The 27,700-nt window shown below is 50.4% G+C and overlaps 5 protein-coding genes and 1 long non-coding RNA gene across 10 annotated transcripts in view; 1 reads left to right on the forward strand and 5 right to left on the reverse strand.

The window, feature by feature from the left end:
• Positions 1–5,183, forward strand: part of LOC107306511 (uncharacterized) — a 70,979-nt gene extending 65,796 nt beyond the window's left edge. For all 5 annotated transcript variants that reach the window (XR_014939897.1, XR_004305604.2, XR_001552169.3 and 2 more), the window contains one exon: positions 1,980–5,183. This is a non-coding gene — a long non-coding RNA (uncharacterized LOC107306511). The remainder of the gene's footprint in view (positions 1–1,979) is intronic.
• A 1,249-nt stretch (positions 5,184–6,432) lies between these two features.
• Positions 6,433–8,601, reverse strand: LOC146753778 (uncharacterized). The gene is made up of 2 exons (XM_085530415.1): positions 8,447–8,601; positions 6,433–8,328 (listed from the first exon to the last, which is right to left on the reverse strand). Exon 2 carries the CDS (start codon positions 8,248–8,250, stop codon positions 7,237–7,239), a length of 1,014 nt encoding a protein of 337 aa, XP_085386541.1. The 5' UTR covers positions 8,251–8,328; positions 8,447–8,601; the 3' UTR covers positions 6,433–7,236.
• Positions 8,602–11,613: 3,012 nt separating this feature from the next.
• Positions 11,614–13,021, reverse strand: LOC146753779 (uncharacterized). Its single transcript, XM_085530414.1, has 2 exons — positions 12,867–13,021; positions 11,614–12,748 (listed from the first exon to the last, which is right to left on the reverse strand). Exon 2 carries the CDS (start codon positions 12,668–12,670, stop codon positions 11,657–11,659), a length of 1,014 nt encoding a protein of 337 aa, XP_085386540.1. The 5' UTR covers positions 12,671–12,748; positions 12,867–13,021; the 3' UTR covers positions 11,614–11,656.
• A 3,035-nt stretch (positions 13,022–16,056) lies between these two features.
• On the reverse strand, positions 16,057–17,464 carry LOC146753780 (uncharacterized). The gene is made up of 2 exons (XM_085528142.1): positions 17,310–17,464; positions 16,057–17,191 (listed from the first exon to the last, which is right to left on the reverse strand). Exon 2 carries the CDS (start codon positions 17,111–17,113, stop codon positions 16,100–16,102), a length of 1,014 nt encoding a protein of 337 aa, XP_085384268.1. The 5' UTR covers positions 17,114–17,191; positions 17,310–17,464; the 3' UTR covers positions 16,057–16,099.
• A 3,006-nt stretch (positions 17,465–20,470) lies between these two features.
• LOC146753781 (uncharacterized) lies at positions 20,471–21,878 on the reverse strand. The gene is made up of 2 exons (XM_085528143.1): positions 21,724–21,878; positions 20,471–21,605 (listed from the first exon to the last, which is right to left on the reverse strand). The coding sequence occupies exon 2, from the start codon at positions 21,525–21,527 to the stop codon at positions 20,514–20,516; it is 1,014 nt and encodes a 337-aa protein (XP_085384269.1). The 5' UTR covers positions 21,528–21,605; positions 21,724–21,878; the 3' UTR covers positions 20,471–20,513.
• Positions 21,879–25,078: 3,200 nt separating this feature from the next.
• LOC146753782 (uncharacterized) lies at positions 25,079–26,486 on the reverse strand. Its single transcript, XM_085528995.1, has 2 exons — positions 26,332–26,486; positions 25,079–26,213 (listed from the first exon to the last, which is right to left on the reverse strand). The coding sequence occupies exon 2, from the start codon at positions 26,133–26,135 to the stop codon at positions 25,122–25,124; it is 1,014 nt and encodes a 337-aa protein (XP_085385121.1). The 5' UTR covers positions 26,136–26,213; positions 26,332–26,486; the 3' UTR covers positions 25,079–25,121.
• Positions 26,487–27,700: the final 1,214 nt, after the last annotated feature.

Genomic DNA, 27,700 nt, shown 5'->3' on the forward strand with positions numbered 1-27,700 from the left:
TAAAGGAAGGAAATGTCTGATAATGTTTTGTGAGTCCCTTAGGTCTAGTGCAAATGTTAGAAATACTCTCATAGCACTCACTGGATTGAGCACACTGAATGTTTCATGCAGGAGAACACTACTTCTGTAGTTATAGTAAACCGAAGCTTAGCACTCTAAAGAAAGAAGCAGTATAAATTTGCGGAAACACAACTGCTGGATATGTTTGTACAGTCTTGACTTTTGTGCATTTCCTGTGTCACCCAGTAGTTAAGCAGGGATGTTGAAGAATACAGTTTAGGTGAGCCAAGTCTCCCAGCCTTATGTGGCACCAAAGGCCTCATTTTTACTTTTGTTCTTTGCATCTTTTCCTTTCTGCTGGAGTAGACAGCTCTTCAATTCAGTTTGCTACATAGTAGACTCTTCTTGAGGCCACTATGTATTCGTCAGTAGGCTTTAGACCCATCTCCAGTCAATACCTTATCACCTGTTTTGTAGTCAAACTTCTACTTCTGAAAAGATCCATGCGCAGGTGGAAACAGACGCTGTTTTTTTGTGACAGTAATTTATTCTGTTCAAGTGCTGCCTATGATTCTGTATGATGGGTTTTATATTTACACTATGGTCTTGGCAACAAGAAACTGACTTTCTGCTGGGAAGAAAATAATTTCATTTTGCAAAAAATTGTTTCATCCTTCAAAGAGAATGCACAGAAGCTGCAGAAAATCTGGCTCTTCAGTTTGTGCATTGTTTATAATTAGAGTTGAGCTTTTAGTCTGCTCCATGGCTCTAACCACAGAAGAATATTTCTAGTAGAACAAATGAGAGATTGGCAAGCCCCAAAACCATTCCCTTTGCCTCTGCCTATGTGCTGTGAAAATTAAGAAATATGAGCAGAAATGTTTCTTCCTGCCATGTTGAGTTTCTAAACATGTTAACATTTTTCTATCATGACTTTTCTGACTAAGACTGTATATTAAGGAGACATAGTGACATTGCACACTGTATTAAGTGTCTTTGGGGCAAGGGGAGAGGAAGCAATAGCTGGTTGGCTTGTATTTTTATATTAAATGTTGATATAGTGAGCTGACAATCTTGTGCTAACTGTATATTACAAGTCTTGCACTTTTCTGCTTTTTAGATACTGGTATCACTATGCCATTTGTTATACCATTACAAGGTTTGGGAGAGGCGGTGGGGAAGAAGGGGGGTTGTTGCCAACAAAATGGGAGCTACTTGAAGTTGTTATTAGGAAGGACATAAAACTTCATCTGAGTTGGCTCTTCTCTATGCTGTTGTGTAATGTTGATTATGTTTTAACAAGATTAAAAATGCTGTTACTCTAAGTAAGTTCACTGGCAATACCTCCACTGTCTTCAGCTGTGGTCAATGGTCAAATGACCTAAGTGGTGAGTGGATTGTATTTAGTGTAACACTTCACCAGACCAAAAGACACGACAGCTGTGCTGCCTAAGCAGCAAGTTGCAGTTCACCAGGGCTGTTTTATTCATACTGGGCAATTCAGATCATTCCAGTTGTTGAAGCCAAAACATTAAGATATGGGAGTATGAACATGTGTCTTAATTACATCTACTACACAGGGAAAGCAATAAAAGCTTAGAGGGTAACAAGGTTGACTGAAAAGCTTGAGGTGACATCTTCTAATAAGGAAAAGTCTTTCTCTTCAAGTTTATTGCCACTAGAAACTTACCTTGCATAAACCACACAGCTAAGAGCGTGGCCTGCCAGGTACCACCTGTCCAGCTAATGTTTGTAGGATATGGCTGTTTCTGGGAAAAGATACTTACACTGAGCTGAGCTGCACACTACTCTCAAAAAATGTTGATGTGTGAAGCAGTGATGGGACGTATGGAGGCACACACTTCTGCACACTTGCAGTTTTGAGAAAGCTTGAAGAAATGTGTTTTCCCACACCTCTGTTTGGAGGAGAACTGGCTAAATGGCATTTTTTACTGTTGGAATCCGTTGTTTTTTTTCAGAGCTGATTTGAAAGCACCAGTGAGGATCTTGGAGAGACTATGAGTGATAAAGTAAGAAAAGTGTTTTGAAGTTCAGATAGAAGCAGAGAACTGTAAGTACTAAAAGTACAAAGAACACCCAAAGCAACTACATCTTTTGAAGATTCTGGATTTCCAGGTCTAGTGAAAAGTCACTTCTGCAGTTATTTAAACTAGAATTCTCAAATTATTCTTGAAACTTCACCTTGCACTTCCTACACCTTTTAGAAAGTGGTTGCAATTTTGTTTACATGGAGGAATTCAATGGAACACCCTTGCTTCATATTCACTTTCATGTCAGACCCGCTTTGTCAGACTGTCCCTCTGCTGCCATCTGTCCCACAGCAACAAAGTGGAATGTATTGGTGGGAAGGTTCAGCCTCTACTGCCATACCACCAACATCTGCCTCTAGTGTCGTGGCCTGAAATCATAAAAGAGGAAACATTACTTTTGCAGCAGGTCTTGCTACCTGGCTCTGGTCACTGTTTTCAAGATCATGTTTACATTGCCATGCCTGCATCTTGTGCTATGGTTACTGTTATAGCAAAAATCCTTTAAAATGTTTGATTTAAAATCTCAGTCTTGAGTGGTAACACCTGTTCTCCTTCTATTAATAGATATAAAAATTTCCAAAACAGTTTCAGTATTTTGATTTTTGATTTTTTTTTTTTAGATTTTTCTTAAGCTACTTAAAGCAGTTTTGCTACAAAAACTAATTTTATTGTATTATTTATTCCTTCTGTGCACTCTTTTTTTTTTTTTTTTTTTTTCTACATCATTTTTCAGTCCTTTTGATACAATGTACTTGTGTCATGAGTGTTTGCACTTCTCTGGGCTTCTGAAAGTTGTCAGTGCTAAAGGTCCTTTGTGGTTATTGGAATTCATTTGTGACTGTGAAGAGAGACATGTTACGTTCTGTTTTTTAGGTAGCCTTCTATGGAGCTAGGAGTTAAACTCCATGATCCTTATAAAGCCCTTAAAATCAAGATATTCTATGATTCTATGATCTTTTACTTGCAAATTAAAGAAATAAAGATTCCTGTAGTCATTCTTCTGTACTTCTCCATGGAAGTCTTATGAATCTCCCAAGGCAAGCCTGCTATGTTTGAAACAACATGAAGCTCAACTACAATGAGTGGAGAGATTCCAATTGATTTTAAAGAATTTCAATTGTGGCATACTTATTCAGAATATATGTAAGAAATGTATGGTTTGGGGAGTTCTAAGAATCAGTGCAAGTGGAGACCTATGCTTTAAATGTGTTCATTTAAGAGAAAAGAAGAACTAAAAATCAACAACCATTTTGATGTTGCCAAGAATGAAATATATCTAATTAGGGGACCGAAAATTAATTAATGCAGTTCACTTGTAGTAGAGAAAAGGGGATTACTGTATATCACCTCAACAGAATGGATTTAAAAATAGTTAAATGCTAGGTTCCAAGGCAATTTCATTTTCTCAACGTAATGAAGAAATTTAACGCTTCAATGTGTCCTAGAAATAGTCATCCTCAGGCAATTTTATATTCTTGTTGTTGTGAGGTTTTGATGCATGGATCTGTCCTGAAAATAGTAGTGTTTGGAACAGAATACACAACATTTAAATTAAAGAGGAAAACCTACTTAATTCCATGCCAGACACCAAGACTCTTGAAATGTAAATTGGAATCTGGAGGAGGCAGAAATGGATAATTCAGAATGGAAAGAGTCAACTTGAACTGCTAAATTTTATGGATTCCCTTGAGTGCTAGAAGATTTAAGGAGAAAAAGGAAAGAAAAACTACAAAACATTGCAGAAAATAAGTAGTACATACTGATCTTGAGAAAACCGAGAAAACTTTGTAAGTTTAAATGAAAATAAGTGAAATTTATTTTTAAAAGTGAATTGTTTCAATAGGTTTTGTCCTCTTTATATACATAGAGTTGCATAGCAAATCTGTATCAGATTAGTGATCTGTGTTTGATCATAGAATCACACAATGACAGAATGGTTTCAGTTGGAAGACGACTGAGAGTCCATCCAGCTCCAACCCCCTGCCATAGGTATGTTGCCACCCCCAGATGATGCTGAGGGCTCCCATCCAACCTGGCCCTGATTGTCTCCAGAGATGCACATCCACAGCTTTTCTCGGCAGCTGTGACAGGGCCTCACTGCCCTCTGAAGAAAATTTTCTCCTAAATGATATATTTCTTGCATAAGTGGAATATCTCATTGCGAGCATTCTTACTTTTTTTTTTTTTTTTTTTTTTTGGTATAATGCTGAAGGTGAATTTAAGCAAAGCAAATAAAAGCAAAGGATCATAGAATCATGTAAACATAAAATAGTTTGGGTTGGAAAAGACCCTAAAGATCACCAAGTCCAACCACAACCTAACCACACTACCCTAACTCTGAGAATCCTCCACTAAATCATGTCCCTGAGCACCACATCCAAATGGTTTTTAAACACATCCAGGGATGGTGACTCAACCACCTCCCTGGGGAGCTTATTCCAGTGCTTAACAGCCCTTTCTGTAAAGACATTTTTCCTGATATCCAACCTAAACCTCCCCTGCTGCAACTTGAGGCCATTTCCCTTTGTCCTGTCACCAGTAAGAAGAGACAACCCCACTCTTGCTGTAAGCACCATTAAGGTATTTGAAGAGAGCATTAAGGTCTCCTCTCAGTCTCCTCTTCCCCAGGCTAAATAGCCCCAGATCCTTTCCTCACTCCTCAGGGGGCATATTTTCCAGCCCCTTCACAAATCCTTCATGTTGCTCTTCTTTGGACCTGCTCCAGCACCTCCATGTCCTTTCTGTACTGAGGTGCCCAAAACTGAACACAGTACTGGAGGTGAGGCCTCACCAATGCCGAGTACAGGGGCAGGATGACTTTTCTAGTCCTGCTCACCACACCAATCCTGATACAAGCCAGGATGCCATTGGCCTTCTTGGCCACCTGGGCACACTGCTGGCTCATATTCAACTGACTGTCCAACAGTACACTCAGGTCTCTTTCCATCAGGCAGCTTTCCGGCCACTCATCTACAAGCCTGTAGTGTTGCCTGAGGTTTCTGTGACCAAAATGCAGGACCTGACACTTGGCTCCATTGGAACTCATATATTTTGCCTTGGACCACTTATCCAGTTTTCCGGTCGGTGTGAAGGATAGAATTGACTGGAAGTCATGAGCACGTTTCTCTTTGCTCCCTGGCAGATCAGAGTAAGAACCTCAGTTTTCAGAAACTCTCTCTTATATTTGAGGTTTTAGCTTCAATCCCAATTAACTCATATTTTTACTACTATAATTAATGAATAATGTTTGTTTTCCACCTCAGATGGTTGCCACTGTTTCTTTCCCTCTTGTTTCCTTTTGTTCCCTCACAACCTTTCCCTGCTTTTTGGGTGGTTGGGATAGTGGGCCTGCTGTCTCTATCACAGGTGTAGATGTAGAGATAACAGCTTGGCAGTGTGAAACATGTTCTGCAGTTAAACAAGCCGTGTGAACTGGGAACTAATGAGCGTTCTGCCTGAGTGCATAGATAGGCTGCTATTGAAAATATCTCCACCGGCCAGTGTTTTCGCTGCCTTCATCCACTGCTCTGAGGATCCCAATCACAGTGGCTATGCAGCTCACACCCTGCACATGGCCCAGGAGAAGTCTTTAATGGTGGCACTTCCACAACTCGTGCTGAGCCAACACTGACTCTTATGTGTGAGGTGTGTGCATGTGTTCGTGAAGGTCTGAAAGGACAAACACTGAGAACGACACGTGCTTGTGTGTTTTTGTCTATCTTTTATTCTACTAAAAGCAGTGACAGCCCGGCTAGTGGCACCGGGGGCGCCGCCTCTTGCGGGGCGGAGGAGCGCGCTGGGCGCTGCCGGCCCTCCTCTTGGTGGGGCGCCGGGATCCTGTGCCGAGGGCCCCGCTGGACGTGCCGGGGAGCTCCTCCGCGTCGGGACCCCCGGAGCTGCCGGAGGGCGCGGCGCTGGGGGCGGCGGGATCCTGCGGGGAGGAGACGGGACCGGACGGGGCAGCGGGGCCGTCCTCGTACTCCGGGGCAGCGCCGGGGTCTTCAGAGCCGTTCTCCTGCTCCTGGGCAGCGCCGGGGTCTTCGAGGCCCAGCATCCTCCAGGCCTCCTGGCCGCACCGGCTCTCGATGGTTCTGACGAGGCCGTCGATGAGCGGTGCGGTGATGGGTCCCAGGGCGTGCTCTACGCACTGCACCAGGGTGTCCCTGTCCGGCCCCACCTGGCACAGGAACGCCAGGATCACGCTCCTCAGCCAGTTGATCTTCCACCAGCGCAGCTCCCCGTTGCGACGGAGCTCCTGCTCAATCCAGGGCAGCACCGGGTCGAGGATGTCTCGTCTGACCCTGAACAGCGCAGCCCAGACCTCTGGAGGGAGGCCGCCCACTCTCTCCGGCTCCGCGGCCATGGGCTCAGGGGACGCTGGTGCAGAGGGTGGAGCAGATGCCTGTGTAATTCTCAGCTGCCTGCTGTGTTAAACCACAGCAGTCCTTTTGGTGCCCAGACATTGGGCCTAAAGAGTTCACGTAACAGTAGATATGACCAGAGCATGTTAAATCGGATTATAACTTATGCCAATACTGTACTCACTCAGTAGTTGCCAGTCATTATGCTCATTTATTTGCTCCCGAAGTTTATTTATTTGAACACAAGGTCACTTTAATGTAGTAACTCTCTAGCTATTTATCATTTCCTATGACTGGTTGAAGGCTGATTTTGGTTTTCTGAGTTTTTATGTTAAATGCAAAACACCTGCTTAAATTACAATGGTTCGGAGCCTAATCTGTTCTTTGTACTATGCACTGCCATTTTATTTCAGGAGACAATCTGTAGAAAGCAACTTCTTCCCCTTCCCCTTCCCCTTCCCCTTCCCCTTCCCCTTCCTCTTCCCCTTCCCCTCCACTTCCTTCCACTTTCCCTTTGCAGTTCCACAGTCCCTTCCCTCCCCCTCCTTTCCTTTCCACTTCCGATTCCTTTCACTTTCCTTTTCCTTTCTCCATTATCTTCCCCTTCCCTGAATCCTTTCCCTCACTTTCCCTATCCTTTTCCCTTTCTTTCACACTCCCCTTTTCTACACCCTCACTCTGGCAATTCCAGAGACACAGATCACTCGCTGCTTTGAGCGGCCAGGCTGACAGGCCGTCCAGCGATGCAGTCCTATGTGCAAGACACTGGAACAACGCGTGCTTGTGTGTTTTTATCTTTTATTGTTAAGCCGTGTAAGCCCCATTTAGAGGCGCCGGTGGCGCCGCCTCTTGCAGGGCAGAGGAGCGCGCTGGGCGCTGCCGGCCCTCCTCTTGGTGGGGCGCCGGGATCCCCCAGCCGAGCGATTCCTGCCCCGGCCGCGAGAGGAGGAGCCGCGGCTGCGGCCCTGCTCAGAGGGACCGGCTGCCTCGGAACCCGGCTCGCCGGGACCTCTGCCGAGGGCCCCGCTGGACGTGCCGGGGAGCTCCTCCGCGTCGGGACCCGCGGAGCTGCCGGAGGGAGAGGTGCTGGGGGCAACGGTCCCCTGAGGAGATGTGGAGGGACCAGACGGGGCTGGGGGGCCATCCTCGTGCTCCTGGGCAGCACTGGGCTCTTCGGGCCCGTCCTCGTGCTCCTGCTCCTGGGCAGCGCTGGCATCTTCGAGGCCCAGCAGCCTCCGGGCCTCCTGGCCGCACCGGCTCACGATGACTTCGATGAGCGCGTCCATGAATGCTGCCGTGATAGGTCCCAGGGTGGGCTGTGCGTGGTACACCAGGGCATCCCTGTTCAGCCCCACTCGGCACAGAAGAGCCAGGATCACACTCTCCAGCCCACAGATCTGCCACCAGGGCAGCTCCTGGATCTGGGAGAAGATGTCCTGTATCCAGGGCTGCACTGGGAAGAGGAGGTCACGTCTCTCCCTGAAGAGTGCTGCCCACTCCTCGGGCAGGAGGCCACCCACTCTTGCTGCTCCCACATCCCTCTGCACAGCTGGCAATGGAGCAGATGCCGCAGCACCTCTGCGGCCGGTGCTGGTGATGAAGCCGACGGGCACCGGCACTGCGGGCGGGGACACGATGCAGTCCACGAACTGATTGTCTCCCCGCACGCAGACCCGGATGGTCCGCATGGCCGTCCTGCACAGCGGGCAGCTGTCCCTCACAGTCGCCCACCGATGGATGCAGCCCAGGCAGAACGTGTGATTACATGGGATCACACGGGCCATGTCCTGTCGCACATCGCGACAGATGGAACATGTCCACTCCTCTCCTGCAGACATGTTCCTCTCGCTGCAGCTGTCCGGGAGAACTGAGGATAACGAGCTGTTCTTCACCAGAGCTGCAGCGGTGGTGTCTCACTGCAAGAGGAAGAGAGGCCACAGTCACTCGCTGTCCCAGGGTGTGAAAGTCCTCAGCAGGAAGCCCTGCCAAGCCCAGGACTGCCCTGAGGGACCCACATGTCCCCGCACCACTCACCTCCGCTGCTGCGGGTGCACTCAGTAGAGTCCCAGCTGCCTGCACTGGGCAGGGCCGGGGAAACAGAAGCGATGCTGTGGGTCAGGCACTGAGATGCTGCGAGCAGCCCCAGGCACGACCCAGCACAGCACAGCCAAAACCTTGCTCGAAGAACCTCCAAGCCTCGCAGAGCTGCTCAGCAGGGTCCAGGAACGAGCCAGACTGAGCCAGGCTCTGCCCGCACCCCACTATGAGCAGTGAGGGCTGAGCAGTCACAATCCGTCACCCGGTGATGTCACAGCCTGTTGCTTGGGGTCATCACCATGGGCTGTCCGCCCACACAGCACCCCAGTTTCAAGATGCTATTTTCTTTTCCTGTTCCTAATTGGCTGTACCTTCCTTTTCATTCCAGTCCACCTTTTATGCATTACAATTGACACTAATACATAGAACTTTTATTTTCTTTGATTAAATCAACAGCTATTATATACATCCTCTGTTTCTTCAGTAATAAACTGTAGGTTTTTCACTAGTGTGTTACACAGAAATTGGGTTTGGCATTCTCCTTGCTTCAGAAATGTCTGGTCAGTCTTTCCCATTCCTCTTCTGTAAGCATGACCCTGATGCTTTTCAGAAATATCTTCCATTCTCAGTCTGGATATATATTTCTTCCTGAGTGTCACACCCCACCTCTGGGATGGGGGAATTAGCTGAATTCATGAATCCCCCCAGACTGGATTGAGATGGAATAACACGGACCATGCCCAAAAATCCACTTTAAAGAGAAATCTTTATAGAACCACGATCCAGTATGTGTTGGGCCTCTCAGAAGCATATCTATCTAAGCTGTGCAGCTTTATGGGAAATCAAAGTAAACCCTGAGTTACTTACCAGCTTTTGGGAAGCCTTGCCTTAGCAACTTCAGGATGAAAGAAAGAAAAACAGTTGGTTGAAGGGTGGGGGAGAGAATTCACCAGTTCTGGATCCAGCATCTGACCTGCCAGTGGGGGTGTCAGGTGTGTTGAGAAGGGGCCTCCCCTGGACTTGTGTGAACCCCTATTTATATGTCCCAGTGCCTGGACTTCTGGAGCCTTCTCTTGCCCCAGTTCCAGGACTGGAACACATGTCAAATCAAGAGAAGTGACACCAGGTACTCTCCTGTGGCTTAAGAGTTTCTCAGGGTGTTAAATAGACTCAGTACACTTGGTCTAGTCCCTCACTCTGAGGTGACCAGTTTTCACTGGCGTTCACCTGGGGAAACAAAGTGCCTCCCATCCTATGAAGATCAAGCATAAGGCCACTTTCAGAGCTTTGGACATATCCCCAAGACCTGAGAAGTTCCATCCCAGAGTCCATAAGGAATCAAAAGATGGAGTTGATAAGCCACTCTCTACCAGACTTAAAAAGCCACCAAGAAGTCCCCACTGACAAGAAAATGGAACACTGCACCCATTTTTAAAAAGTTAATTAAGAAGGACAGTGACCTAGTCCCGACCCCTGGCAGTGTGTTTAGCATAGAATCATAGAACCATACAATCACAAGGTTGTGGAAAGGACCTACAAGATCAACCCAGTGATCCGGCTTATCCAGATCCCTCTGAAGGGCCTCCCTACCCTCAGGCAGATCAGAACTACCTCCCAGCTTGGAGTCATCTGCAAACTTACTGAGGGTACACTCAGTCCCCTCATCTAGGTCATCAGTGAAGATATTAAACAAGATGGGCCCCAGTACTGATCCCCGGGGGACACCACTTGTAATGGGTCACCAGCTGGTCTTAACTCCATTAACCACTACCCACTGGGCACAGCCCTGTAGCCAGTTTCTTGTCCAAAGAAGGGTAGACCTGTCCAGGCCACGGGCAGCCAGTTTCCCAGGAGAACACCATGAGACACTGTGTCAAAGGCTTTGCTGAAATCTAGGTAGACTACATCAACAGCCTTCCCCTCATCTTCTGGTCACCCAGTTGTCGAAGAGTGAGACATGAGTATGACGTAGATGACAGGGAATAAGGGGTGGACACTGGTTTTGACAGGGACAGAGTTAAACCACATCACTGTAGCTGGCATGGTGCTATGTTTTGGACATATTAGGAAAACAATGTTCATAACACAGCAATGTTTCAACTGTTGCAGAGCAGTGCTTTACAGAGTCAAGCATGTTTCAGCTTCTCAGGCTGCCCAGTAAGCAAGGAGCTGGGGGTCCTGGGAAGAGACAGAACCAGGACAGGTGACCCAAAAAAGCCAACGGGATATTCCATATCCTATGGGTATCAGTCAGTGGGTGGTGACTGATTGCATTGTGACACACTTTTTTTTCCCTATTTTTTTCTTTCTTTTTTTTTTTTTTTTTTTAAATTTTTATTTTTTCCCTTTTCCTTTTCTTTCCTATTGTGGTGTTTTATCTCTTTTTCTTCTTTTTCCCTAATTCTATCTCTCATCCCACTGGGCAGGCTCACAGGGCTGTGTAATTCTCAGCTGCCTGCTGTGTTAAACCACAGCAGTCCTTTTGGTGCCCAGACATTGGGCCTAAAAAGTTCACGTAACAGTAGATATGACCAGAGCATGTTAAATCGGATTATAACTTATGCCAATACTGTACTCACTCAGTAGTTGCCAGTCATTATGCTCATTTATTTGCTCCCGAAGTTTATTTATTTGAACACAAGGTCACTTTAATGTAGTAACTCTCTAGCTATTTATCATTTCCTATGACTGGTTGAAGGCTGATTTTGGTTTTCTGAGTTTTTATGTTAAATGCAAAACACCTGCTTAAATTACAATGGTTCGGAGCCTAATCTGTTCTTTGTACTATGCACTGCCATTTTATTTCAGGAGACAATCTGTAGAAAGCAACTTCTTCCCCTTCCCCTTCCCCTTCCCCTTCCTCTTCCCCTTCCCCTCCACTTCCTTCCACTTTCCCTTTGCAGTTCCACAGTCCCTTCCCTCCCCCTCCTTTCCTTTCCACTTCCGATTCCTTTCACTTTCCTTTTCCTTTCTCCATTATCTTCCCCTTCCCTGAATCCTTTCCCTCACTTTCCCTATCCTTTTCCCTTTCTTTCACACTCCCCTTTTCTACACCCTCCCTCTGGCAATTCCAGAGACACAGATCACTCGCTGCTTTGAGCGGCCAGGCTGACAGGCCGTCCAGCGATGCAGTCCTATGTGCAAGACACTGGAACAACGCGTGCTTGTGTGTTTTTATCTTTTATTGTTAAGCCGTGTAAGCCCCATTTAGAGGCGCCGGTGGCGCCGCCTCTTGCAGGGCAGAGGAGCGCGCTGGGCGCTGCCGGCCCTCCTCTTGGTGGGGCGCCGGGATCCCCCAGCCGAGCGATTCCTGCCCCGGCCGCGAGAGGAGGAGCCGCGGCTGCGGCCCTGCTCAGAGGGACCGGCTGCCTCGGAACCCGGCTCGCCGGGACCTCTGCCGAGGGCCCCGCTGGACGTGCCGGGGAGCTCCTCCGCGTCGGGACCCGCGGAGCTGCCGGAGGGAGAGGTGCTGGGGGCAACGGTCCCCTGAGGAGATGTGGAGGGACCAGACGGGGCTGGGGGGCCATCCTCGTGCTCCTGGGCAGCACTGGGCTCTTCGGGCCCGTCCTCGTGCTCCTGCTCCTGGGCAGCGCTGGCATCTTCGAGGCCCAGCAGCCTCCGGGCCTCCTGGCCGCACCGGCTCACGATGACTTCGATGAGCGCGTCCATGAATGCTGCCGTGATAGGTCCCAGGGTGGGCTGTGCGTGGTACACCAGGGCATCCCTGTTCAGCCCCACTCGGCACAGAAGAGCCAGGATCACACTCTCCAGCCCACAGATCTGCCACCAGGGCAGCTCCTGGATCTGGGAGAAGATGTCCTGTATCCAGGGCTGCACTGGGAAGAGGAGGTCACGTCTCTCCCTGAAGAGTGCTGCCCACTCCTCGGGCAGGAGGCCACCCACTCTCGCTGCTCCCACATCCCTCTGCACAGCTGGCAATGGAGCAGATGCCGCAGCACCTCTGCGGCCGGTGCTGGTGATGAAGCCGACGGGCACCGGCACTGCGGGCGGGGACACGATGCAGTCCACGAACTGATTGTCTCCCCGCACGCAGACCCGGATGGTCCGCATGGCCGTCCTGCACAGCGGGCAGCTGTCCCTCACAGTCGCCCACCGATGGATGCAGCCCAGGCAGAACGTGTGATTACATGGGATCACACGGGCCATGTCCTGTCGCACATCGCGACAGATGGAACATGTCCACTCTTCTCCTGCAGACATGTTCCTCTCGCTGCAGCTGTCCGGGAGAACTGAGGATAACGAGCTGTTCTTCACCAGAGCTGCAGCGGTGGTGTCTCACTGCAAGAGGAAGAGAGGCCACAGTCACTCGCTGTCCCAGGGTGTGAAAGTCCTCAGCAGGAAGCCCTGCCAAGCCCAGGACTGCCCTGAGGGACCCACATGTCCCCGCACCACTCACCTCCGCTGCTGCGGGTGCACTCAGTAGAGTCCCAGCTGCCTGCACTGGGCAGGGCCGGGGAAACAGAAGCGATGCTGTGGGTCAGGCACTGAGATGCTGCGAGCAGCCCCAGGCACGACCCAGCACAGCACAGCCAAAACCTTGCTCGAAGAACCTCCAAGCCTCGCAGAGCTGCTCAGCAGGGTCCAGGAACGAGCCAGACTGAGCCAGGCTCTGCCCGCACCCCACTATGAGCAGTGAGGGCTGAGCAGTCACAATCCGTCACCCGGTGATGTCACAGCCTGTTGCTTGGGGTCATCACCATGGGCTGTCCGCCCACACAGCACCCCAGTTTCAAGATGCTATTTTCTTTTCCTGTTCCTAATTGGCTGTACCTTCCTTTTCATTCCAGTCCACCTTTTATGCATTACAATTGACACTAATACATAGAACTTTTATTTTCTTTGATTAAATCAACAGCTATTATATACATCCTCTGTTTCTTCAGTAATAAACTGTAGGTTTTTCACTAGTGTGTTACACAGAAATTGGGTTTGGCATTCTCCTTGCTTCAGAAATGTCTGGTCAGTCTTTCCCATTCCTCTTCTGTAAGCATGACCCTGATGCTTTTCAGAAATATCTTCCATTCTCAGTCTGGATATATATTTCTTCCTGAGTGTCACACCCCACCTCTGGGATGGGGGAATTAGCTGAATTCATGAATCCCCCCAGACTGGATTGAGATGGAATAACACGGACCATGCCCAAAAATCCACTTTAAAGAGAAATCTTTATAGAACCACGATCCAGTATGTGTTGGGCCTCTCAGAAGCATATCTATCTAAGCTGTGCAGCTTTATGGGAAATCAAAGTAAACCCTGAGTTACTTACCAGCTTTTGGGAAGCCTTGCCTTAGCAACTTCAGGATGAAAGAAAGAAAAACAGTTGGTTGAAGGGTGGGGGAGAGAATTCACCAGTTCTGGATCCAGCATCTGACCTGCCAGTGGGGGTGTCAGGTGTGTTGAGAAGGGGCCTCCCCTGGACTTGTGTGAACCCCTATTTATATGTCCCAGTGCCTGGACTTCTGGAGCCTTCTCTTGCCCCAGTTCCAGGACTGGAACACATGTCAAATCAAGAGAAGTGACACCAGGTACTCTCCTGTGGCTTAAGAGTTTCTCAGGGTGTTATATAGACTCAGTACACTTGGTCTAGTCCCTCACTCTGAGGTGACCAGTTTTCACTGGCGTTCACCTGGGGAAACAAAGTGCCTCCCATCCTATGAAGATCAAGCATAAGGCCACTTTCAGAGCTTTGGACATATCCCCAAGACCTGAGAAGTTCCATCCCAGAGTCCATAAGGAATCAAAAGATGGAGTTGATAAGCCACTCTCTACCAGACTTAAAAAGCCACCAAGAAGTCCCCACTGACAAGAAAATGGAACACTGCACCCATTTTTAAAAAGTTAATTAAGAAGGACAGTGACCTAGTCCCGACCCCTGGCAGTGTGTTTAGCATAGAATCATAGAACCATACAATCACAAGGTTGTGGAAAGGACCTACAAGATCAACCCAGTGATCCGGCTTATCCAGATCCCTCTGAAGGGCCTCCCTACCCTCAGGCAGATCAGAACTACCTCCCAGCTTGGTGTCATCTGCAAACTTACTGAGGGTACACTCAGTCCCCTCATCTAGGTCATCAGTGAAGATATTAAACAAGATGGGCCCCAGTACTGATCCCCGGGGGACACCACTTGTAATGGGTCACCAGCTGGTCTTAACTCCATTAACCACTACCCACTGGGCACAGCCCTGTAGCCAGTTTCTTGTCCAAAGAAGGGTAGACCTGTCCAGGCCACGGGCAGCCAGTTTCCCAGGAGAACACCATGAGACACTGTGTCAAAGGCTTTGCTGAAATCTAGGTAGACTACATCAACAGCCTTCCCCTCATCTTCCAGTCTGGTCACCCAGTTGTCGAAGAGTGAGACATGAGTATGACGTAGATGACAGGGAATAAGGGGTGGACACTGGTTTTGACTGGGACAGAGTTAAACCACATCACTGTAGCTGGCATGGTGCTGTGTTTTGGACATATTAGGAAAACAATGTTCATAACACAGCAATGTTTCAACTGTTGCAGAGCAGTGCTTTACAGAGTCAAGCATGTTTCAGCTTCTCAGGCTGCCCAGTAAGCAAGGAGCTGGGGGTCCTGGGAAGAGACAGAACCAGGACAGCTGACCCAAAAAAGCCAACGGGATATTCCATATCCTATGGGTATCAGTCAGTGGGTGGTGACTGATTGCATTGTGACACACTTTTTTTTCCCTATTTTTTTCTTTCTTTTTTTTTTTTTTTTTTTAAATTTTTATTTTTTCCCTTTTCCTTTTCTTTCCTATTGTGGTGTTTTATCTCTTTTTCTTCTTTTTCCCTAATTCTATCTCTCATCCCACTGGGCAGGCTCACAGGGCTGTGTAATTCTCAGCTGCCTGCTGTGTTAAACCACAGCAGTCCTTTTGGTGCCCAGACATTGGGCCTAAAAAGTTCACGTAACAGTAGATATGACCAGAGCATGTTAAATCGGATTATAACTTATGCCAATACTGTACTCACTCAGTAGTTGCCAGTCATTATGCTCATTTATTTGCTCCCGAAGTTTATTTATTTGAACACAAGGTCACTTTAATGTAGTAACTCTCTAGCTATTTATCATTTCCTATGACTGGTTGAAGGCTGATTTTGGTTTTCTGAGTTTTTATGTTAAATGCAAAACACCTGCTTAAATTACAATGGTTCGGAGCCTAATCTGTTCTTTGTACTATGCACTGCCATTTTATTTCAGGAGACAATCTGTAGAAAGCAACTTCTTCCCCTTCCCCTTCCCCTTCCCCTTCCCCTTCCTCTTCCCCTTCCCCTTCCCCTTCCCCTCCACTTCCTTCCACTTTCCCTTTGCAGTCCCACAGTCCCTTCCCTCCCCCTCCTTTCCTTTCCACTTCCGATTCCTTTCACTTTCCTTTTCCTTTCTCCATCATCTTCCCCTTCCCTGAATCCTTTCCCTCACTTTCCCTATCCTTTTCCCTTTCTTTCACACTCCCCTTTTCTACACCCTCCCTCTGGCAATTCCAGAGACACAGATCACTCGCTGCTTTGAGCGGCCAGGCTGACAGGCCGTCCAGCGATGCAGTCCTATGTGCAAGACACTGGAACAACGCGTGCTTGTGTGTTTTTATCTTTTATTGTTAAGCCGTGTAAGCCCCATTTAGAGGCGCCGGTGGCGCCGCCTCTTGCAGGGCAGAGGAGCGCGCTGGGCGCTGCCGGCCCTCCTCTTGGTGGGGCGCCGGGATCCCCCAGCCGAGCGATTCCTGCCCCGGCCGCGAGAGGAGGAGCCGCGGCTGCGGCCCTGCTCAGAGGGACCGGCTGCCTCGGAACCCGGCTCGCCGGGACCTCTGCCGAGGGCCCCGCTGGACGTGCCGGGGAGCTCCTCCGCGTCGGGACCCGCGGAGCTGCCGGAGGGAGAGGTGCTGGGGGCAACGGTCCCCTGAGGAGATGTGGAGGGACCAGACGGGGCTGGGGGGCCATCCTCGTGCTCCTGGGCAGCACTGGGCTCTTCGGGCCCGTCCTCGTGCTCCTGCTCCTGGGCAGCGCTGGCATCTTCGAGGCCCAGCAGCCTCCGGGCCTCCTGGCCGCACCGGCTCACGATGACTTCGATGAGCGCGTCCATGAATGCTGCCGTGATAGGTCCCAGGGTGGGCTGTGCGTGGTACACCAGGGCATCCCTGTTCAGCCCCACTCGGCACAGAAGAGCCAGGATCACACTCTCCAGCCCACAGATCTGCCACCAGGGCAGCTCCTGGATCTGGGAGAAGATGTCCTGTATCCAGGGCTGCACTGGGAAGAGGAGGTCACGTCTCTCCCTGAAGAGTGCTGCCCACTCCTCGGGCAGGAGGCCACCCACTCTTGCTGCTCCCACATCCCTCTGCACAGCTGGCAATGGAGCAGATGCCGCAGCACCTCTGCGGCCGGTGCTGGTGATGAAGCCGACGGGCACCGGCACTGCGGGCGGGGACACGATGCAGTCCACGAACTGATTGTCTCCCCGCACGCAGACCCGGATGGTCCGCATGGCCGTCCTGCACAGCGGGCAGCTGTCCCTCACAGTCGCCCACCGATGGATGCAGCCCAGGCAGAACGTGTGATTACATGGGATCACACGGGCCATGTCCTGTCGCACATCGCGACAGATGGAACATGTCCACTCCTCTCCTGCAGACATGTTCCTCTCGCTGCAGCTGTCCGGGAGAACTGAGGATAACGAGCTGTTCTTCACCAGAGCTGCAGCGGTGGTGTCTCACTGCAAGAGGAAGAGAGGCCACAGTCACTCGCTGTCCCAGGGTGTGAAAGTCCTCAGCAGGAAGCCCTGCCAAGCCCAGGACTGCCCTGAGGGACCCACATGTCCCCGCACCACTCACCTCCGCTGCTGCGGGTGCACTCAGTAGAGTCCCAGCTGCCTGCACTGGGCAGGGCCGGGGAAACAGAAGCGATGCTGTGGGTCAGGCACTGAGATGCTGCGAGCAGCCCCAGGCACGACCCAGCACAGCACAGCCAAAACCTTGCTCGAAGAACCTCCAAGCCTCGCAGAGCTGCTCAGCAGGGTCCAGGAACGAGCCAGACTGAGCCAGGCTCTGCCCGCACCCCACTATGAGCAGTGAGGGCTGAGCAGTCACAATCCGTCACCCGGTGATGTCACAGCCTGTTGCTTGGGGTCATCACCATGGGCTGTCCGCCCACACAGCACCCCAGTTTCAAGATGCTATTTTCTTTTCCTGTTCCTAATTGGCTGTACCTTCCTTTTCATTCCAGTCCACCTTTTATGCATTACAATTGACACTAATACATAGAACTTTTATTTTCTTTGATTAAATCAACAGCTATTATATACATCCTCTGTTTCTTCAGTAATAAACTGTAGGTTTTTCACTAGTGTGTTACACAGAAATTGGGTTTGGCATTCTCCTTGCTTCAGAAATGTCTGGTCAGTCTTTCCCATTCCTCTTCTGTAAGCATGACCCTGATGCTTTTCAGAAATATCTTCCATTCTCAGTCTGGATATATATTTCTTCCTGAGTGTCACACCCCACCTCTGGGATGGGGGAATTAGCTGAATTCATGAATCCCCCCAGACTGGATTGAGATGGAATAACACGGACCATGCCCAAAAATCCACTTTAAAGAGAAATCTTTATAGAACCACGATCCAGTATGTGTTGGGCCTCTCAGAAGCATATCTATCTAAGCTGTGCAGCTTTATGGGAAATCAAAGTAAACCCTGAGTTACTTACCAGCTTTTGGGAAGCCTTGCCTTAGCAACTTCAGGATGAAAGAAAGAAAAACAGTTGGTTGAAGGGTGGGGGAGAGAATTCACCAGTTCTGGATCCAGCATCTGACCTGCCAGTGGGGGTGTCAGGTGTGTTGAGAAGGGGCCTCCCCTGGACTTGTGTGAACCCCTATTTATATGTCCCAGTGCCTGGACTTCTGGAGCCTTCTCTTGCCCCAGTTCCAGGACTGGAACACATGTCAAATCAAGAGAAGTGACACCAGGTACTCTCCTGTGGCTTAAGAGTTTCTCAGGGTGTTAAATAGACTCAGTACACTTGGTCTAGTCCCTCACTCTGAGGTGACCAGTTTTCACTGGCGTTCACCTGGGGAAACAAAGTGCCTCCCATCCTATGAAGATCAAGCATAAGGCCACTTTCAGAGCTTTGGACATATCCCCAAGACCTGAGAAGTTCCATCCCAGAGTCCATAAGGAATCAAAAGATGGAGTTGATAAGCCACTCTCTACCAGACTTAAAAAGCCACCAAGAAGTCCCCACTGACAAGAAAATGGAACACTGCACCCATTTTTAAAAAGTTAATTAAGAAGGACAGTGACCTAGTCCCGACCCCTGGCAGTGTGTTTAGCATAGAATCATAGAACCATACAATCACAAGGTTGTGGAAAGGACCTACAAGATCAACCCAGTGATCCGGCTTATCCAGATCCCTCTGAAGGGCCTCCCTACCCTCAGGCAGATCAGAACTACCTCCCAGCTTGGAGTCATCTGCAAACTTACTGAGGGTACACTCAGTCCCCTCATCTAGGTCATCAGTGAAGATATTAAACAAGATGGGCCCCAGTACTGATCCCCGGGGGACACCACTTGTAATGGGTCACCAGCTGGTCTTAACTCCATTAACCACTACCCACTGGGCACAGCCCTGTAGCCAGTTTCTTGTCCAAAGAAGGGTAGACCTGTCCAGGCCACAGGCAGCCAGTTTCCCAGGAGAACACCATGAGACACTGTGTCAAAGGCTTTGCTGAAATCTAGGTAGACTACATCAACAGCCTTCCCCTCATCTTCTGGTCACCCAGTTGTCGAAGAGTGAGACATGAGTATGACGTAGATGACAGGGAATAAGGGGTGGACACTGGTTTTGACAGGGACAGAGTTAAACCACATCACTGTAGCTGGCATGGTGCTGTGTTTTGGACATATTAGGAAAACAATGTTCATAACACAGCAATGTTTCAACTGTTGCAGAGCAGTGCTTTACAGAGTCAAGCATGTTTCAGCTTCTCAGGCTGCCCAGTAAGCAAGGAGCTGGGGGTCCTGGGAAGAGACAGAACCAGGACAGGTGACCCAAAAAAGCCAACGGGATATTCCATATCCTATGGGTATCAGTCAGTGGGTGGTGACTGATTGCATTGTGACACACTTTTTTTTCCCTATTTTTTTCTTTCTTTTTTTTTTTTTTTTTTTAAATTTTTATTTTTTCCCTTTTCCTTTTCTTTCCTATTGTGGTGTTTTATCTCTTTTTCTTCTTTTTCCCTAATTCTATCTCTCATCCCACTGGGCAGGCTCACAGGGCTGTGTAATTCTCAGCTGCCTGCTGTGTTAAACCACAGCAGTCCTTTTGGTGCCCAGACATTGGGCCTAAAAAGTTCACGTAACAGTAGATATGACCAGAGCATGTTAAATCGGATTATAACTTATGCCAATACTGTACTCACTCAGTAGTTGCCAGTCATTATGCTCATTTATTTGCTCCCGAAGTTTATTTATTTGAACACAAGGTCACTTTAATGTAGTAACTCTCTAGCTATTTATCATTTCCTATGACTGGTTGAAGGCTGATTTTGGTTTTCTGAGTTTTTATGTTAAATGCAAAACACCTGCTTAAATTACAATGGTTCGGAGCCTAATCTGTTCTTTGTACTATGCACTGCCATTTTATTTCAGGAGACAATCTGTAGAAAGCAACTTCTTCCCCTTCCCCTTCCCCTTCCTCTTCCCCTTCCCCTCCACTTCCTTCCACTTTCCCTTTGCAGTTCCACAGTCCCTTCCCTCCCCCTCCTTTCCTTTCCACTTCCGATTCCTTTCACTTTCCTTTTCCTTTCTCCATTATCTTCCCCTTCCCTGAATCCTTTCCCTCACTTTCCCTATCCTTTTCCCTTTCTTTCACACTCCCCTTTTCTACACCCTCACTCTGGCAATTCCAGAGACACAGATCACTCGCTGCTTTGAGCGGCCAGGCTGACAGGCCGTCCAGCGATGCAGTCCTATGTGCAAGACACTGGAACAACGCGTGCTTGTGTGTTTTTATCTTTTATTGTTAAGCCGTGTAAGCCCCATTTAGAGGCGCCGGTGGCGCCGCCTCTTGCAGGGCAGAGGAGCGCGCTGGGCGCTGCCGGCCCTCCTCTTGGTGGGGCGCCGGGATCCCCCAGCCGAGCGATTCCTGCCCCAGCCGCGAGAGGAGGAGCCGCGGCTGCGGCCCTGCTCAGAGGGACCGGCTGCCTCGGAACCCGGCTCGCCGGGTCCTCTGCCGAGGGCCCCGCTGGACGTGCCGGGGAGCTCCTCCGCGTCGGGACCCGCAGAGCTGCCGGAGGGAGAGGTGCTGGGGGCAACGGTCCCCTGAGGAGATGTGGAGGGACCAGACGGGGCTGGGGGGCCATCCTCGTGCTCCTGGGCAGCACTGGGCTCTTCGGGCCCGTCCTCGTGCTCCTGCTCCTGGGCAGCGCTGGCATCTTCGAGGCCCAGCAGCCTCCGGGCCTCCTGGCCGCACCGGCTCACGATGACTTCGATGAGCGCGTCCATGAATGCTGCCGTGATAGGTCCCAGGGTGGGCTGTGCGTGGTACACCAGGGCATCCCTGTTCAGCCCCACTCGGCACAGAAGAGCCAGGATCACACTCTCCAGCCCACAGATCTGCCACCAGGGCAGCTCCTGGATCTGGGAGAAGATGTCCTGTATCCAGGGCTGCACTGGGAAGAGGAGGTCACGTCTCTCCCTGAAGAGTGCTGCCCACTCCTCGGGCAGGAGGCCACCCACTCTTGCTGCTCCCACATCCCTCTGCACAGCTGGCAATGGAGCAGATGCCGCAGCACCTCTGCGGCCGGTGCTGGTGATGAAGCCGACGGGCACCGGCACTGCGGGCGGGGACACGATGCAGTCCACGAACTGATTGTCTCCCCGCACGCAGACCCGGATGGTCCGCATGGCCGTCCTGCACAGCGGGCAGCTGTCCCTCACAGTCGCCCACCGATGGATGCAGCCCAGGCAGAACGTGTGATTACATGGGATCACACGGGCCATGTCCTGTCGCACATCGCGACAGATGGAACATGTCCACTCTTCTCCTGCAGACATGTTCCTCTCGCTGCAGCTGTCCGGGAGAACTGAGGATAACGAGCTGTTCTTCACCAGAGCTGCAGCGGTGGTGTCTCACTGCAAGAGGAAGAGAGGCCACAGTCACTCGCTGTCCCAGGGTGTGAAAGTCCTCAGCAGGAAGCCCTGCCAAGCCCAGGACTGCCCTGAGGGACCCACATGTCCCCGCACCACTCACCTCCGCTGCTGCGGGTGCACTCAGTAGAGTCCCAGCTGCCTGCACTGGGCAGGGCCGGGGAAACAGAAGCGATGCTGTGGGTCAGGCACTGAGATGCTGCGAGCAGCCCCAGGCACGACCCAGCACAGCACAGCCAAAACCTTGCTCGAAGAACCTCCAAGCCTCGCAGAGCTGCTCAGCAGGGTCCAGGAACGAGCCAGACTGAGCCAGGCTCTGCCCGCACCCCACTATGAGCAGTGAGGGCTGAGCAGTCACAATCCGTCACCCGGTGATGTCACAGCCTGTTGCTTGGGGTCATCACCATGGGCTGTCCGCCCACACAGCACCCCAGTTTCAAGATGCTATTTTCTTTTCCTGTTCCTAATTGGCTGTACCTTCCTTTTCATTCCAGTCCACCTTTTATGCATTACAATTGACACTAATACATAGAACTTTTATTTTCTTTGATTAAATCAACAGCTATTATATACATCCTCTGTTTCTTCAGTAATAAACTGTAGGTTTTTCACTAGTGTGTTACACAGAAATTGGGTTTGGCATTCTCCTTGCTTCAGAAATGTCTGGTCAGTCTTTCCCATTCCTCTTCTGTAAGCATGACCCTGATGCTTTTCAGAAATATCTTCCATTCTCAGTCTGGATATATATTTCTTCCTGAGTGTCACACCCCACCTCTGGGATGGGGGAATTAGTTGAATTCATGAATCCCCCCAGACTGGATTGAGATGGAATAACACGGACCATGCCCAAAAATCCACTTTAAAGAGAAATCTTTATAGAACCACGATCCAGTATGTGTTGGGCCTCTCAGAAGCATATCTATCTAAGCTGTGCAGCTTTATGGGAAATCAAAGTAAACCCTGAGTTACTTACCAGCTTTTGGGAAGCCTTGCCTTAGCAACTTCAGGATGAAAGAAAGAAAAACAGTTGGTTGAAGGGTGGGGGAGAGAATTCACCAGTTCTGGATCCAGCATCTGACCTGCCAGTGGGGGTGTCAGGTGTGTTGAGAAGGGGCCTCCCCTGGACTTGTGTGAACCCCTATTTATATGTCCCAGTGCCTGGACTTCTGGAGCCTTCTCTTGCCCCAGTTCCAGGACTGGAACACATGTCAAATCAAGAGAAGTGACACCAGGTACTCTCCTGTGGCTTAAGAGTTTCTCAGGGTGTTAAATAGACTCAGTACACTTGGTCTAGTCCCTCACTCTGAGGTGACCAGTTTTCACTGGCGTTCACCTGGGGAAACAAAGTGCCTCCCATCCTATGAAGATCAAGCATAAGGCCACTTTCAGAGCTTTGGACATATCCCCAAGACCTGAGAAGTTCCATCCCAGAGTCCATAAGGAATCAAAAGATGGAGTTGATAAGCCACTCTCTACCAGACTTAAAAAGCCACCAAGAAGTCCCCACTGACAAGAAAATGGAACACTGCACCCATTTTTAAAAAGTTAATTAAGAAGGACAGTGACCTAGTCCCGACCCCTGGCAGTGTGTTTAGCATAGAATCATAGAACCATACAATCACAAGGTTGTGGAAAGGACCTACAAGATCAACCCAGTGATCCGGCTTATCCAGATCCCTCTGAAGGGCCTCCCTACCCTCAGGCAGATCAGAACTACCTCCCAGCTTGGTGTCATCTGCAAACTTACTGAGGGTACACTCAGTCCCCTCATCTAGGTCATCAGTGAAGATATTAAACAAGATGGGCCCCAGTACTGATCCCCGGGGGACACCACTTGTAATGGGTCACCAGCTGGTCTTAACTCCATTAACCACTACCCACTGGGCACAGCCCTGTAGCCAGTTTCTTGTCCAAAGAAGGGTAGACCTGTCCAGGCCACAGGCAGCCAGTTTCCCAGGAGAACACCATGAGACACTGTGTCAAAGGCTTTGCTGAAATCTAGGTAGACTACATCAACAGCCTTCCCCTCATCTTCTGGTCACCCAGTTGTCGAAGAGTGAGACATGAGTATGACGTAGATGACAGGGAATAAGGGGTGGACACTGGTTTTGACAGGGACAGAGTTAAACCACATCACTGTAGCTGGCATGGTGCTGTGTTTTGGACATATTAGGAAAACAATGTTCATAACACAGCAATGTTTCAACTGTTGCAGAGCAGTGCTTTACAGAGTCAAGCATGTTTCAGCTTCTCAGGCTGCCCAGTAAGCAAGGAGCTGGGGGTCCTGGGAAGAGACAGAACCAGGACAGCTGACCCAAAAAAGCCAACGGGATATTCCATATCCTATGGGTATCAGTCAGTGGGTGGTGACTGATTGCATTGTGACACACTTTTTTTTCCCTATTTTTTTCTTTCTTTTTTTTTTTTTTTAAATTTTTATTTTTTCCCTTTTCCTTTTCTTTCCTATTGTGGTGTTTTATCTCTTTTTCTTCTTTTTCCCTAATTCTATCTCTCATCCCACTGGGCAGGCTCACAGGGCTGTGTAATTCTCAGCTGCCTGCTGTGTTAAACCACAGCAGTCCTTTTGGTGCCCAGACATTGGGCCTAAAGAGTTCACGTAACAGTAGATATGACCAGAGCATGTTAAATCGGATTATAACTTATGCCAATACTGTACTCACTCAGTAGTTGCCAGTCATTATGCTCATTTATTTGCTCCCGAAGTTTATTTATTTGAACACAAGGCCACTTTAATGTAGTAACTCTCTAGCTATTTATCATTTCCTATGACTGGTTGAAGGCTGATTTTGGTTTTCTGAGTTTTTATGTTAAATGCAAAACACCTGCTTAAATTACAATGGTTCGGAGCCTAATCTGTTCTTTGTACTATGCACTGCCATTTTATTTCAGGAGACAATCTGTAGAAAGCAACTTCTTTCTCTTCCCCTTCCCCTTCCCCTTCCCCTTCCCCTTCCCCTTCCCCTTCCCCTTCCCCTTCCCCTTCCCCTTCCCCTTCCCCTTCCCCTTCCCCTTCCCCTTCCCCGTCCCCTTCCCCTTCCCCTTCCCCTTTCCCTTCCACTTCCACTTCCCCTTCCCCTTCCCCTTCCCCTTCCCCTTCCCCTTCCCCTTCCCCTTCCCCTTCCCCTTCCCCTTCCCCTTCCCCTTCCCCTCCACTTCCTTCCACTTTCCCTTTGCAGTCCCACAGTCCCTTCCCTCCCCCTCCTTTCCTTTCCACTTCCGATTCCTTTCACTTTCCTTTTCCTTTCTCCATCATCTTCCCCTTCCCTGTATCCTTTCCCTCACTTTCCCTATCCTTTTCCCTTTCTTTCACACTCCCCTTTTCTACACCCTCCCTCTGGCAATTCCAGAGACACAGATCACTCGCTGCTTTGAGCGGCCAGGCTGACAGGCCGTCCAGCGATGCAGTCCTATGTGCAAGACACTGGAACAACGCGTGCTTGTGTGTTTTTATCTTTTATTGTTAAGCCGTGTAAGCCCCATTTAGAGGCGCCGGTGGCGCCGCCTCTTGCAGGGCAGAGGAGCGCGCTGGGCGCTGCCGGCCCTCCTCTTGGTGGGGCGCCGGGATCCCCCAGCCGAGCGATTCCTGCCCCGGCCGCGAGAGGAGGAGCCGCGGCTGCGGCCCTGCTCAGAGGGACCGGCTGCCTCGGAACCCGGCTCGCCGGGACCTCTGCCGAGGGCCCCGCTGGACGTGCCGGGGAGCTCCTCCGCGTCGGGACCCGCGGAGCTGCCGGAGGGAGAGGTGCTGGGGGCAACGGTCCCCTGAGGAGATGTGGAGGGACCAGACGGGGCTGGGGGGCCATCCTCGTGCTCCTGGGCAGCACTGGGCTCTTCGGGCCCGTCCTCGTGCTCCTGCTCCTGGGCAGCGCTGGCATCTTCGAGGCCCAGCAGCCTCCGGGCCTCCTGGCCGCACCGGCTCACGATGACTTCGATGAGCGCGTCCATGAATGCTGCCGTGATAGGTCCCAGGGTGGGCTGTGCGTGGTACACCAGGGCATCCCTGTTCAGCCCCACTCGGCACAGAAGAGCCAGGATCACACTCTCCAGCCCACAGATCTGCCACCAGGGCAGCTCCTGGATCTGGGAGAAGATGTCCTGTATCCAGGGCTGCACTGGGAAGAGGAGGTCACGTCTCTCCCTGAAGAGTGCTGCCCACTCCTCGGGCAGGAGGCCACCCACTCTTGCTGCTCCCACATCCCTCTGCACAGCTGGCAATGGAGCAGATGCCGCAGCACCTCTGCGGCCGGTGCTGGTGATGAAGCCGACGGGCACCGGCACTGCGGGCGGGGACACGATGCAGTCCACGAACTGATTGTCTCCCCGCACGCAGACCCGGATGGTCCGCATGGCCGTCCTGCACAGCGGGCAGCTGTCCCTCACAGTCGCCCACCGATGGATGCAGCCCAGGCAGAACGTGTGATTACATGGGATCACACGGGCCATGTCCTGTCGCACATCGCGACAGATGGAACATGTCCACTCCTCTCCTGCAGACATGTTCCTCTCGCTGCAGCTGTCCGGGAGAACTGAGGATAACGAGCTGTTCTTCACCAGAGCTGCAGCGGTGGTGTCTCACTGCAAGAGGAAGAGAGGCCACAGTCACTCGCTGTCCCAGGGTGTGAAAGTCCTCAGCAGGAAGCCCTGCCAAGCCCAGGACTGCCCTGAGGGACCCACATGTCCCCGCACCACTCACCTCCGCTGCTGCGGGTGCACTCAGTAGAGTCCCAGCTGCCTGCACTGGGCAGGGCCGGGGAAACAGAAGCGATGCTGTGGGTCAGGCACTGAGATGCTGCGAGCAGCCCCAGGCACGACCCAGCACAGCACAGCCAAAACCTTGCTCGAAGAACCTCCAAGCCTCGCAGAGCTGCTCAGCAGGGTCCAGGAACGAGCCAGACTGAGCCAGGCTCTGCCCGCACCCCACTATGAGCAGTGAGGGCTGAGCAGTCACAATCCGTCACCCGGTGATGTCACAGCCTGTTGCTTGGGGTCATCACCATGGGCTGTCCGCCCACACAGCACCCCAGTTTCAAGATGCTATTTTCTTTTCCTGTTCCTAATTGGCTGTACCTTCCTTTTCATTCCAGTCCACCTTTTATGCATTACAATTGACACTAATACATAGAACTTTTATTTTCTTTGATTAAATCAACAGCTATTATATACATCCTCTGTTTCTTCAGTAATAAACTGTAGGTTTTTCACTAGTGTGTTACACAGAAATTGGGTTTGGCATTCTCCTTGCTTCAGAAATGTCTGGTCAGTCTTTCCCATTCCTCTTCTGTAAGCATGACCCTGATGCTTTTCAGAAATATCTTCCATTCTCAGTCTGGATATATATTTCTTCCTGAGTGTCACACCCCACCTCTGGGATGGGGGAATTAGCTGAATTCATGAATCCCCCCAGACTGGATTGAGATGGAATAACACGGACCATGCCCAAAAATCCACTTTAAAGAGAAATCTTTATAGAACCACGATCCAGTATGTGTTGGGCCTCTCAGAAGCATATCTATCTAAGCTGTGCAGCTTTATGGGAAATCAAAGTAAACCCTGAGTTACTTACCAGCTTTTGGGAAGCCTTGCCTTAGCAACTTCAGGATGAAAGAAAGAAAAACAGTTGGTTGAAGGGTGGGGGAGAGAATTCACCAGTTCTGGATCCAGCATCTGACCTGCCAGTGGGGGTGTCAGGTGTGTTGAGAAGGGGCCTCCCCTGGACTTGTGTGAACCCCTATTTATATGTCCCAGTGCCTGGACTTCTGGAGCCTTCTCTTGCCCCAGTTCCAGGACTGGAACACATGTCAAATCAAGAGAAGTGACACCAGGTACTCTCCTGTGGCTTAAGAGTTTCTCAGGGTGTTAAATAGACTCAGTACACTTGGTCTAGTCCCTCACTCTGAGGTGACCAGTTTTCACTGGCGTTCACCTGGGGAAACAAAGTGCCTCCCATCCTATGAAGATCAAGCATAAGGCCACTTTCAGAGCTTTGGACATATCCCCAAGACCTGAGAAGTTCCATCCCAGAGTCCATAAGGAATCAAAAGATGGAGTTGATAAGCCACTCT

The sequence above is a fragment of the Coturnix japonica genome, chromosome Z (genome assembly GCF_054131305.1).
Source record: "Coturnix japonica strain WE chromosome Z, WE-NBRP24, whole genome shotgun sequence".
Taxonomy (NCBI): domain Eukaryota; kingdom Metazoa; phylum Chordata; class Aves; order Galliformes; family Phasianidae; genus Coturnix; species Coturnix japonica.

Excerpts from the sequence above, each read along its gene's own strand:
- LOC146753778 (XM_085530415.1), bottom strand. The coding sequence starts at position 8,250 with ATGTCTGCAGGAGAGGAGTGGACATGTTCCATCTGTCGCGATGTGCGA.
- LOC146753779 (XM_085530414.1), bottom strand. The coding sequence starts at position 12,670 with ATGTCTGCAGGAGAAGAGTGGACATGTTCCATCTGTCGCGATGTGCGA.
- LOC146753780 (XM_085528142.1), bottom strand. The coding sequence starts at position 17,113 with ATGTCTGCAGGAGAGGAGTGGACATGTTCCATCTGTCGCGATGTGCGA.
- LOC146753781 (XM_085528143.1), bottom strand. The coding sequence starts at position 21,527 with ATGTCTGCAGGAGAAGAGTGGACATGTTCCATCTGTCGCGATGTGCGA.
- LOC146753782 (XM_085528995.1), bottom strand. The coding sequence starts at position 26,135 with ATGTCTGCAGGAGAGGAGTGGACATGTTCCATCTGTCGCGATGTGCGA.